General features: G+C 46.4%; 1 protein-coding gene across 1 annotated transcript in view; it reads left to right on the top strand.

Moving 5' to 3' along the window:
* Window positions 1-13549, top strand: part of ABCA3 (ATP binding cassette subfamily A member 3) — a 633557-nt gene that overhangs the window by 401695 nt on the left and 218313 nt on the right. Inside the window, exon 17 of the mRNA XM_078663005.1 lies at window positions 3227-3325. Coding sequence (XP_078519131.1) covers window positions 3227-3325 — 99 coding nt within the window. The remainder of the gene's footprint in view (window positions 1-3226; window positions 3326-13549) is intronic.

Below are 13549 nucleotides of genomic sequence, written 5' to 3'. Positions count from 1 at the left end.
ATGTAATCTTGTTCTTCTACGAACTCGATGGTAGCGGAGTATCCCATCCTCACCCTCTAGGTCACTTCATTAATTTTCCACGAGTCCGCCGTGTCTGGTGGCGAGTGCAGATTGGTAGTGCAGAGTGCAGAGTGGTAGTGCAGAGTGGTAGTGCAGAGTGGTAGTGCAGTTTGGTAGTGCAGAGTGCAGAGTGGTAGTGCAGAGTGCAGAGTGGTAGTGCAGAGCGGTAGTGCAGAGTGGTAGTGCAGAGTGGTAGTGCAGAGTGCAGATTGGTAGTGCAGAGTGGTAGTGCAGAGTGGTAGTGCAGAGTGCAGAGTGGTAGTGCAGAGTGGTAGTGCAGAGTGGTAGTGCAGAGTGGTAGTGCAGAGTGCAGAGTGGTAGTGCAGAGTGGTAGTGCAGAGTGGTAGTGCAGAGTGCAGAGTGGTAGTGCAGAGTGCAGAGTGGTAGTGCAGAGTGCAGAGTGGTAGTGCAGAGTGAGAGTGCAGTTTGAGAGTGCGAGTGGTAGTGGTAGTGCAGATTGAGAGTGCAGAGTGCAGATTGGTAGTGCAGAGTGGTAGTGCAGAGTGCAGAGTGGTAGTGCAGAGTGCAGAGTGGTAGTGCAGAGTGCAGAGTAGTAGTGCAGAGTGGTAGTGCAGAGTGCAGAGTGGTAGTGCAGAGTGCAGAGTGGTAGTGCAGAGTGGTTGTGCAGAGTGAGAGTGCGAGTGGTAGTGCAGAGTGGTAGTGCAGAGTGAGAGGGCAGAGTGCAGTTTGGTAGTGCAGAGTGCAGATTGGTAGTGCAGAGTGCAGATTGGTAGTGCAGAGTGGTAGTGCAGAGTGGTAGTGCAGAGTGGTATTGCAGAGTGGTATTGCAGAGTGGTATTGCAGAGTGGTAGTGCAGAGTGCAGAGTGGTAGTGCAGAGTGGTAGTGCAGAGTGGTAGTGCAGAGTGCAGTTTGAGAGTGCAGAGTGGTAGTGCAGAGTGCAGAGTGGTAGTGCAGAGTGGTAGTGCAGAGTGGTAGTGCAGAGTGCAGAGTGGTAGTGCAGAGTGCAGAGTGGTAGTGCAGAGTGCAGATTGGTAGTGCAGAGTGCAGATTGGTAGTGCAGAGTGCAGATTGGTAGTGCAGAGTGCAGATTGAGAGTGCAGAGTGCAGAGTGGTAGTGCAGAGTGCCTAAAACACATTGCCATTTACAATGCCATTATCTCTAACTTAAAACAAACCCGAGCCCTAATGCATTCATGATGCTTGTTCTGTTTGGCAGAGGAGACCTAGTTCCTGCCGATCTCTGGCAAATGTGAATTGCACAGTGATGTTTTCAGCTAATCTCCTCTGCTTTCTTGTTGATGCCTACCATAATAGAGGAAATGGATGAAGTGTAGCATTGGTACAGTTCAGTTGATTCATTAGACAACTTCATGGTAGAAACAGAGCATTTGCACATTATTAGGTAATGAGGAGGACAAATATATCCTGGAGGAAACCACAATGTTTTACAGACTGTTACGTCATCCACATAAAGGGCACAAATATGGCATACACCATGATAGGATTGTGATGACGCTAGTAAGGGAGAGTTGCACAGAGCTTACAGTGAGAAACTAATGGACCTGCACTACTTCAGTGTTACCAGTGAAAAGGCCTCTACCAACTGTAATTACTTCCTCCACCCGCTGGTTTCCCAATGGTCTGGTGTTACAGGCCAGTACCTATCTAGGAAGAGGTGTGGCGCCGCGGCCAGGGTGACTGACTCCGGAATCTGGGGATCACGGTTCGATCCCCGGCTCCGGCGGCAGGTTAGCCCAGCACCATGTGACTCTGGGCAATAGCTTGCTTAATCTTCCCGACGGCCCCCAGCGCCTAGAGACCCTTACGGGTGATTGTGCGCTTTACAAATGTGGATTATTATTATTATTATCTTCAGCTACGGGTGAGTTTATTCTTTGAGGTCTCTGTCAACCAAGATATCAACTGTCAGAAAAAAACAGGAAGGATTTCCAGTGGATACACAGGATGTCAAGGTCGGGGGAAGAAAAGGTCATGCAATGATCTATGTCCCTACACTCACTCTTTTCCTCACTCTCTCTTCTCCCACTCTCCCAGTTCTCTTTCACTGCTCCTCTGCTGCAGTCACTTACCAGTGCTGTCAATTTCACTTGCTGTTTTTCTCACTCACACATTCACTCTAGTCACTCACTCTTGGCTCTCTTGCTCATTTGCTCTTCTTTAAATAGATTTATTATTCCTGTCGCGATTCTTAGTGCTCAATTTAGTCTACCTCAAATGTTACACTGGGGGAGGGGGAGGGCAGTAATTCATACCAGGCTTTCAGCAAGGGTACAGCTGTCAACAGCAAATGTTTCTCTGTGGCTGAACTAGGAAGATGTCTCCATTGTGATATAAAATTCAAGTGGTATAGTATTGTTATACGATACCTCTCTGCTGAGGTGAAGTTGGGGTGAGAGTTGCAATTGCTCCCACTGGACTGGTGGATGGGAAAAACATTGTGATGCTCCGTTTTTGTTTGCTGTGTTGTAGATTGAGAAAGGCAAGTGATGGGGTGTGTCGTATCAGGTGTTTAAGTTTGAAACAATTAAACATCTTTCTTAGTTGATACTTAGATTTGAAATGGTTTCAGAGCAGAGACATGCTTGTTTGTCGCTGGGTCTGGTGGTTTAGTAAACTAATGCATCCACTTTAGGGGCCTGTATTCGACCTCATGGTCACAGGTTCAAATCCCGGCGGGTCCACTCAGCCTTTCATCCTTCTGAAGTCGATAAAATAAGTACCATTGAGTTGGGTAACAATTAATGTCTGTTATTTATCGCCAAGATACCGTTGGGTGAATGTGTGCTTTACAAATGCACGTTGTGTTATGTTTTGGTATAATATGGTTTTGCTGAGAGCTAGTGTTGGAAGAGTGTGTGTGTGCAGAGATGGAGTGGGAAGTGATTTGGAGTGTGGTTGAGGGATGTGGCTTGTTCTGATATGAAGTTAAAATAAGATTGTTGGAAGGAGTGTGGCACTACAATGTATGTGGGCGTTGCTTAAATCTAGAATTTAACTGATAGTCTATAACTAGGAGTACATTTGGATATGAAGCAGTGTCTGCCATCAGTAGAAAGTGGCACAGAGCTGCACAAAAACACATTTCTTCTGTATCAGAGGAGGTAATAGCAGAAATATTATATTATGTATGTAATTCTGTTTCTTCAATTTTATTTCATTATACCACTATTCCCATCTCCATAGGTTTGAAGCTTTGTTTACAGAACTGGAGCGAAGGCGAGACGAACTAGGAATTGCCAGTTATGGAGCATCTGTCACCACAATGGAAGAAGTGTTTCTCAGGTCTGAGTTCAAAAGATCTTGAAGTTTCTCTTGCATTTAGCCTTCTTTCAGTACCCTACTCTTTGAAGAGTAGCACTTTGTAAGGACCTGTTGTTTGGTAGTTTTTTTTATTATCAAGTAATGATGTCAAGCATTTGCCTTTATCGCTTATCAGTGCCTGTCCACCTTCTTCGGACCTATTTTGGCCAAGTTGTTAAAACTAAGTATGCATAATATATGTTGTTTTGGTGGTATTTTTCAGATTACTTCCTTTGATCTACCTTCTCTTTCACTCATTTTAATACTATGTGTGGTTCTGAGTCAGGTACATTGAATTCAGACCTAAGATGAGCTTTAGAGTTGCCTCTGGACAGGTTTATGAAATTCTCAGTTCGAGGCATATGAGCTGCAGATCGTACACTTTTGCAATAGATCGCCACCTGGTGTTGGGCTCGGATGATTGCAGGTTGTTGTCTTCTTGGAAGAAGTCTTTGTAGTCACGAGATAGGTGACTCCTCCCTTGGACAATACTGCGCATGGTCATCGACTCCATCCTCAGATTGTTTTTTTCCACCACTGGGTTCGGATGAAACTTTTCCGCTCCGGCTAGAAAAGACTTTTCAGCAACTTCAAAGCGTAAAAACTTTATAAAAACATTATCGACATCGAATAGACTACTTTCGACATCAGCTACATTCCGGTGCGTCGACGCGGGCCGTTGGTCCTATCCGCGCCGTACGGCCTACGCCTCATGGACAGAACTCCATTCAAGAGATGCCCGGTATGTCGAGCAAAATTCCCTCATAGCGACCATCACGAGGTCTGCAACCTCTGTCTATCACCGGAACACGACGAGTCGACCTGCACAGCTTGTGCATCCTTCCGATCGAAGAAGACCATTTGGGATCGGAGGGCGCGTCGACACGAGACGAGGAGATCAGCACCAGCACCGGAGGCCATCTTCGAGGAGGAGATCGTCGAAGAAGACGTCTCCGAGGATGAAGATCCACTCGAAGACATCTCCGAGGACGAGGCTCCACTCGTCGCCGAGGAAGACTCGCCTGATCTCCAGATCATATCGGGGGCAGAGGACTCAGACGACTCGATTCCATCTCGGCAGCCCGTGAGTACTCTTGCCCCTGCACAACAGACACTACCCAAGCCAAAGGCAACGGTCAGCACTCCGCCCATGGGGCCCAGTCGAGACCGAAATATCCCCTCAAACGCCCCGCCTACGGGCTCGGCTCCGAGGAAAACAACTACGCCTTCCGGTGCCTCGGCACCGATAAAACCACATGTGCCAATTCCACCTTCTCCATTGGCACCGAAACACACACATCCTTCGACACCGAAGGATTCTTCGACACAAAGCCAAAACGCCCTTCGGCGCCCAAAGACAAAGATCCTTCGGCACCCAAACCAAAAGATGCATCGGTGCCGAAGCCGAAGATCGTACCGGATCCGAAAGCTTTGACTCCAAAACCTTCCGGTTTCAAAATTAAAGATGGGAAGCCAGAGTCCGGCGTCGCAAGGCCAATGAGACCTGTCTCCACTCCAAAATCTCCAACCTCGGTACCAAAGATTCCAAGACCTGATACAGAAACACCTAAACCCTCTAACAAGCCTACCAAGCCGAAACCACCTTCGGCACCGAAAAATTTGCCACGGGACTCAATAACGCCTCCTACAGCAAAAAACACAAAACAACCTCTATCGCCACCGAAGAAATCGACGCCGAAGAAGGTTGTAGAGGAGGAAGAACTGTTTAGACCAGATCCTAAACAAAGAACAGTCCATATCAATCCAAAAACTGGACATGTGGAAGCTATTCCTTACAAGAAGAGACCAGCAGACACACCACGTCTACCTGTGGTTCCTGCCAAAAAGAAGGATTGTGCAACTTCTCCAATGCACCCTTCCTCTCCTTCACCTTCTTCCTCTCCTATCCCTCCTTACATTGAACCTACAGTTTCTCCTGTTCAATCTCCTGCATCATCACACCACACTGACGAAGAGTATGATCTGGGTGGGGGGAATGACATACCAGAGCCACATGCATACCCTTTAGATGGAGATTTCAATCCAGAATATCCTAAAGATGATGATATTTATGGCTTCCCACCACACAATGTGCCCGACATTCCTGATCCTCAGTCCTACCCAACAAAACCTTCCCCTCCAGAAGATAGTATTGGGTTTAATCATCTCTTAAATAGAGCTGCCCTTTACCACGGGGTTTCAATGCACTCTGATGCCATTGATGAGGATTTTTTACTTGATACATTTGAGCAGTCACAAAGGTCTACACAAATACTACCCATGATCAAAGGAGTCATTAAACATGCTCCAGAAATATTTAAAGACCCCGGTACGATGTAGGGTATTAAATCCAAGAATAGAAAAGAAATATAGACCAGCACCATCTGATCCAGTCTATATTAAGGGACATCTGCCACTAGACTCTTTAGTAGTGTCTAATGCACGGAAAAGAGCCAATTCCCAGACTTCTGGTGACACGCCCCCGACTGACAAAGAATCTAAAGTTATTGATGCGTCAGGGAAACGGATTGCTGCGCAGGCTACAAATATATGGCGCATAGCAAATACACAAGCCCTGCTCTCACGCTATGACAGGGCTCACTACGACCAATTAGAAAAACTGATGGAGCACCTCCCAGATCAATACAAAGATCAGGCAACAGAGCTCGTACAAGAAGGCATATTAATATCCAATGCCTCAATTAAATGTGCACTAGATGTAGCTGACACAGCATCCAGACCAGTCAATACTAGTGTTATACTCAGACGACATGCGTGGTTACGCATTTCAGGGTTTAAAACAGAAGTACAGACTACCATCTTGAACCAGCCCTTCAATCAAAACCAATTGTTCGGGCCGGAGGTAGACAACACACTAGAAAAGATGAAAAAAGACACAGACACAGCTAAGTCTATGGGTGCATTACAATCCACACAGACTAGAAGTTCTTTTCGCCGCTCCTTTTATAGAGGAGGCTCTAAGCAAAACCGGCGCAGATACAACATCATCTTTTAAAACGCACACACAGACCTCCTCTAACAAAGGTTACTTTAGAGGAGGATACAGAGGCAATAATAACAAGGGAAGAGGCAGAGGTAATAACAACAACCGCTCCTCTTCCACTCCCAAACAGTGACTTCCCTCTGCTTCCCCTACAGCATTCCACTCCTGTGGGGGGTCAGATTATCACAGTTCCTACCTGTCTGGAATTCCATCACAACAGACAGGTGGGTGAGACAAATTATCCAACATAGCTACTGCCTAGAACTCACAGCAACACCCCCAAACATACCTCCCAGGCAGCGTCCAATGTCCGCAGACCATATGACTCTGTTTCAACAGGAAGTTCTAGCACTTCTACAAAAAGATGCTATTCAAGTAGTTCCTTTAGAGAAACAGGGAACAGGAGTTTACTCTCTGTACTTCCTAATTCCCAAGAAGGACGGGACACTACGACCAGTTCTCGACCTCAGACCCCTAAACCATTACATACAATCAGATCATTTTCACATGATCACTCTGCAACGGATGTATGACGGTACAACGCGTACCGTTACAACGCATCCCTTTACCACGCATCCCTTACAACGCAAGTCGTTACCACGACTTGCGTTGGGGGGCGCAGATTTCGAATAGTATAATTTACTATTCTAACACCAGTCCCCGTGGACCCTAGGGAAGGTGTTTGGATAGTAAATTTACTATTTTTAATCCTTTAGCGCCGTCCAGCGCAAGTCGTGGTAACGACTTGCGTTGTAAGGGATGCGTGCTAAAGGTACCGCGTTGTAAAAACTTTGTGGTAAACAATGTTTACCCTCTGCAACAAGTACTCCCACTACTACAACAAGGCGATTTTCTTTCAACACTAGACCTAAAGGATGCCTACTTTCACATTCCTATACATCCTGCTCACAGGAAGTATCTAAGGTTTGTCATACAAGGGCAGCACTATCAATTCAAAGTCTTTCCATTCGGGGTCACAACAGCACCACGAGTGTTCACAAAGTGCTTAGCAGTAGTAGCGGCACATCTCACAAGACAACAGATACATGTCTTCCCTTACCTCGACGATTGGCTCATAAAAGCAAAATCGTTCAGCCAATGTGTACAACACACAAAGCAAACAATTCAGACATTGCACAACTTAGGGTTTACCATAAACTACCCCAAGTCGCAACCACAGCCTTCGCATGTTCATCAGTATCTAGGAGCTACCATAGACACATCTATAGCTATAGCGTATCCCAGTCCAGCCAGGATACAGAGCATTCAGACCGTAGTCTCCATTTTTCCATACCAGCAGTCTCTCCAAGCCAGAGTGTTCATGAGACTAATAGGCATGATGGCATCTTGCATCTTCATAGTTCCACATGCAAGACTGCAAATGCGCCCATTACAAGAATGTCTAGCACAACAGTGGAATCAGGCTCAAGGTCAGCTCACAGACCTGGTGTTGGTAGACAGCCGTACATATCGCTCTCTGCAATGGTGGAACACCAAAAACTTGACAAAGGGACGGCTGTTCCTAGAACCTGTTCCACAGATAGTGCTCACGACAGACGCATCCCTCACAGGATGGGGAGCCCATCTCTTACACTGTACCACACAAGGGCAATGGAACAACCAACAACAACTGTTCCATATCAACCATCTAGAGCTGCTAGCAATTTTCCTAGCACTCAAAACGTTTCAACTGGAAATACAAAACAAAGCTGTCTTAATCCGGACAGACAATATGACAGCCATGTAATATATACAAAAACAGGGGGGGACCCACTCTCTGCAACTGTCCCAGCTCGCACAGAACATTTAGAGATGGGCCATTCCTCAAAACATACACCTGACGGTAGAACACCTTCCAGGGATTCACAATCAGATAGCAGATCTGTTGAGTCGACAGTCACAACAGATTCACGAATGGAAGATACATCCACAAGTTCTTCAGCCATTCTTCCAAATGTGGGGGCATCCACAGATAGATCTATTTGCCACCCACAAGAATACAAAATGCCCAACCTTCGCCGCCAGGTTTCCACACCCACGGTCGGAGGGCAATGCAATATGGATAAACTGGTCAGGCAGATTTGCGTACGCTTTTCCGCCTCTCCCACTCATTCCACTAGTAGTGCGCAAACTCAGACAACAGTCTCTCAAACTAATACTAGTAGCTCCCACATGGGCACGCCAGCCGTGGTTCACCACACTGCTAGATCTCTCACTGGTTCCACATCAAAAATTACGGCTCTCGCCCTCCCTGTTAACACAGAACCATGGAGAAATAAGACACCCAGAACCAAGCCAACTGAATTTGGCGATCTGGCTCCTGAAGTCTTAGAGTTTGGTTACTTAAACCTGCCACCAGACTGTATGAACATAATTAAAGAAGCTAGAAAACCCACTACCAGAGCGTGTTATGCCGCTAAGTGGAAAAGGTTTGCAATATATTGTAACAACAATCACATTGACCCACTGGATGCTTCCATCCAAAATATCATTTGCTACCTTCTACACCTACAAAGGTCCAATTTAGCTTACTCTTCCATACGCCTGCTTCTGGCAGCAATTGCAGTCTATTTACAGAATAGACAACATCTATCTCTCTTTAGAGTACCTACAATAAAAGCATTTATGGAAGGATTAAAACTAATAATCCCACTTATGTTACCACCTGCTCCAGTGTGGAACCTGAACGTGGTCCTTACAAGACTTATGGGACCCCCTTTCGAACCTTTACACAAGTGTGAATTGCAATTCCTAAAATGGAAAACTGCTTTCCTTGTTGCCATCACCTCTCTCAGAAGAGTTAGTGAAATACAAGCATTCACAATACAAGAACCATTTTTTCAAATACATCCTAACAAAGTGGTTCTCAGGCCTAATCCAAAATTCCTGCCAAAGGTTATCACTCCTTTTCACCTTAACCAATCAGTAGAGCTACCTGTGTTTTTCCAAAACCCAGACTCTGTTGCAGAAAGGGCTTTACATACCTTAGATGTGAGGAGAGCCCTGTTATACTCACAGATAGGACTAAATCCTTCAGAAAGACAAAACAAGTATGTGTATCTTTCTCTCCCCCACACAAAGGCAACCCCATTTCTAAGGGGGGAATTGCCAGGTGGATTGTAAAGTGTATACAAATATGCTATCAAAAAGCTAAAAGTACACTAACAGTTCCTCCTAGAGCACACTCCACTCGCAAACTATGAGCCTCTGTGGCTTTCTTAGGAAATATACCACTAGATGACCTATGCAAGGGAGCAAATGATCTACAATACACACCTTCACTAAACACTATTGTGTTGATGTGCAGGCCAAGCAGCAAGCTGCAGTAGGCCAAGCTGTCCTTAGAACACTATTTCAGAATACTTGCAAAGGATACAAGTGACCACCGCTGGGGGAGACACTGCTGCACAATCGTTGCAAAAGTGTATGATCTGCAGCTCATATGCCTCGAACGGAAAATGCTACTTACCAGTATGCCTCGGTTGTTGGCATGTAGAGCTGCAGAATCGTACACGCCCTCCCACCTCCCCGGGACTTTTATCCGTTCCAGTCCTCATCTTACTTAGATGCACACGCATGGACATCCTTTTTTTCTCTTTACTCCTACTAATTCCATCATTTCCCATCATGGCGAAAAACAATCTGAGGATGGAGTCGATGACCATGCGCAGTATTGTCCAAAGGAGGAGTCACCTATCTCGTGAGTACAAAGACTTCTTCCAAGAAGACAGCAACCTGCAATCATCCGAGCCCAACACCAGGTGGCGATCTATTGCAAAAGTGTACGATTCTGCAGCTCTACATGCCAAGAACAGATGCATACTGGTAAGTAGCATTTTCCTTTTATGCCACTAGAAATACCTCATCTTCCATTGGCAGTGTGGTGACGTGTTGAGTTTATACATAGAAGACGTTTGGATCACTACCTAGAACAGGTGCAAATTAAATAGAAAATTATGGAGTATCCAAACTGATCATAGAGGAACTGTAGACATTTGAAGAGAACCTGCAGCTTTCTGAAGGTTCTCTGTTTATTTATTGATATTCTTTTTTTTTTTTTTTTTTTTTTTTACGGAAAACCTTTATTTGACATTTCAACCAAGTACAAACACGGGCCTACAACCCCCAGGGCCGGCCGCTAAGCAGTTGCAACACAATAAAACAATCAAAACCCAGACTCAGCATCCCGGGGAGCAGATTCGCCACGTCCAATATACGTACTGGTTGTAAACATATCAAGTTGGTAACAGGATAAAAAGGTTCCATTTTATAATATAAGATAGAAGGATCAGGTGCCATACAATATCTCAAGTTATGAAAAAATGGGGGGGTGGTGAAATAGTATATGTCCACAGTTAAATCATCTTCGTGTAAGTCAGCGGCGTTAAAACATATTATTAATGGTAAGCGAGTGTACAAATACAGTTCACGCCAGCTGAGTGCCCGCCCAGTAGCACTGAAACATCGCGAGAATTGAGGCACATATGAAACAGCAGAGATGGCCATAAAATTGAACCCATTACACTGACCCGGAAAGGAAGAAAAGAAAAGGGCAAAGAAAGATAAGAAGAAAAAAGGCCATAGAAATAAAACGAAAACAAAACACCCATCCCCCAACCCCCCACCCTGCACCCCTGCAGATGACTACGGCCTACCTCCCAGCAGTGTGCCTGTCGCCCAAGAACTGAGACCCGAAATATAGAAAGACCCAGAGAAAGACAGAAAGAAATTAAACCCCACCCAAAGAGGGGAAATGGAGGAGGGCTATCTTCTACGTGCTCCCGGTCTCTCCCCCCCGCCCTAACAAATGGGTCCCCCCGAAACTGTCACATCTGAATAGTCCAAACTGAGAAAACATCCCGGGGGGAACCACCAGCCCTGCCCCGGACTCCGTTAAGCTAATGAAGCAGTCCCGTTACCGATAAGACCACAATGAACAACCCAAACAACAGTCTCAGCCTTGGCCCCGTCGATCGAATTCGCCGAGTCCCTCAGACGAATAAAGCCCCATCATCAAAATGTCAAAAGATACATAGAAGTGGTCGGAACATAGTTCAGTAGATGGAAGAAGAACAGTAGATCCCAAAGTAAGCAGCTGGTACCGACGATGTCCCTCCCCGTCTCCGAAGCCAGGCCTTATCACATCCGCCATCTTGATATACCGACTGGGGAGGGGGTTCGACACAATCCAAAACAGTGCACAGTACCAATTAAAAGGTTCCAGGATAGGGACAGCAGTTGAATGTTCCGACAGCTGCAAAACCGGGGATTCCCAAAAATTAGTTAAGTCACCGATCACAGCCCATTCAAGGAGATCCACTTCTGTAGGGGCAGGCACAGCTTCCAGTACTGGGTCTAATTGCGCCACTGGGGCGTCGATCAAGAGGCAAGCTGGCTGCCGGGTCTCGGGCATCGAGTCAGGATCCGGTCTCAGTCCTTTAAGTCCATCTGCCGCCGACAACAGGCCGCAGGTCTGAGCTGCCACAGTCGCCTGAAGTGCCTCTAGGGCCGCCAGCACCTCCCGCAATGACGGGCCCCTTTGGGCCTGCTCCGCCTGGTTCCATATTTCCTCAGGCATAATGGTCCCCATGGAGAGGCGCCTTCTCCAGGGTGAGATCAGCAGGAGCAGGACTGTGCGGTGAGGGACCAACCATCAGTATGCATTAGTACGCGACGAGACTCCAACCCAAGGTGCGCCGGCGATGCAAGTGCCGGGCCCCCTGGTCAGGGACCCCCGCGACACCGCACCGTGCGTCACTCGTCTCCTCACCTCCAACACAACACCAAGCTGCAGATGATAGCAAAGCAATCCAAAAATTTCCGAAAGTTCCAGAGACCGGACCCTGCCGCCCTCAACAGTCCGCTGTTGTTCAACTCAGACCCGGCTAAGCCAGCACTTGAGACCCAGGCTTCCAGACTGGGTTAGGCCACAAATCGGTCCTCGACGTTACTCAGCTCCACAATGTCAGAAAAACCCCGGGATCACACCATCGGAGTGCGGATTAGTTCACACACACAGATCCGGGGCAGGAAATCAGGATAAGTGACAGGATCCTGGAGCGCAAGACGGAGGTCAGCGGAGCCGGGAGACTATCATTTATTGATATTCTTAGGGAATATCAACATGTGCTCATTATACATGTTCCCTTGCCTAGATTGAAGCCAAGCAGAGGCACCACCTCCATTTGAGCGGAGGAGCATCTCCCCAAAAGCCACAGAGCTGAAAAATAAAACGAGAAAAAAGTTTATTTTTCTGCAACCCGTTCTGAACTAAGTCTTAGTATGAGGTGGGGCCAGAGTGGCAGCAGCAGGGAGTTGTGCACTTTGAAATGTGTATGTCTCTTTGGCCGGCTGTCTTGGGTGACCAGCCAACATACGCATTTTAAAGTTCTCCAACCTAGCTGTTTTAGACAGCTCGGTTAGAGAAAACGCAGGCCTCCAGTGCTCCTAGGAGTGCTGGGAGAGCCTACTCTACCCAATCCTGGCGCTGCTTTTGTGCTGTGAAAGCAGCGCCAGGAATAGGTAGTGCTGTTTCCTGCATCAGGAGTTTACTGGAAGACACCCAAGGGATGAGGACGTCGCACTGTGAAGGTTAGGTAAGGTAAGTAAATGTATTTATTTATTCAATGCCCCCCGCCTCACCACCTTTTATACAACCCAGCTGCCACTGAAGCCAAGATGAGAAATGCAGTGTCCTGAAATCAGGCTGTGCTTAGGTGGATCAGTCATTCACAAATATGTAATTTATCCTCTTGATAAAACATTAAAAAGACAAAAAGGCCCTTTCTAACATGCAAGTGCTAGTTGGCTTAAATGCATCAGAAGCTGGCACCATATCATATCACATTTGTACATCCCATGCCAGTTTGCCACAAGGGTAGCAAGGAACTCTCTGCTCCAGGGTGTATTAGAGAGGAAGGCCAAAATTGGCTGTCTTGTGGTCCCTTACTGTTGACTGCTGTATCAGACAAACCCTTCGAAGGAAACAAAGGATGCCTCTGAGGTTCTTGTGTTTTCTGTTCTTCTACATTGAGAGTAAAACCTTTTGTTGTAAATCCTATGTTGCGGTTTACAAGGGGAAGGGACTCTTTAGTCAATCAATCAATCAATCAAAAATAGCTTAATTTGCTTGTTAAATAGCAATCATAAAAGCATACAATTAAAATTTACCACATTTCATTACATATTATAAAATCACCATG

This window comes from Lissotriton helveticus, chromosome 10, assembly GCF_964261635.1.
Source record: "Lissotriton helveticus chromosome 10, aLisHel1.1, whole genome shotgun sequence".
In the NCBI taxonomy this organism is placed as follows: Eukaryota; Metazoa; Chordata; class Amphibia; order Caudata; family Salamandridae; genus Lissotriton; species Lissotriton helveticus.
This window is presented reverse-complemented; position numbering and strand designations above follow the sequence as displayed.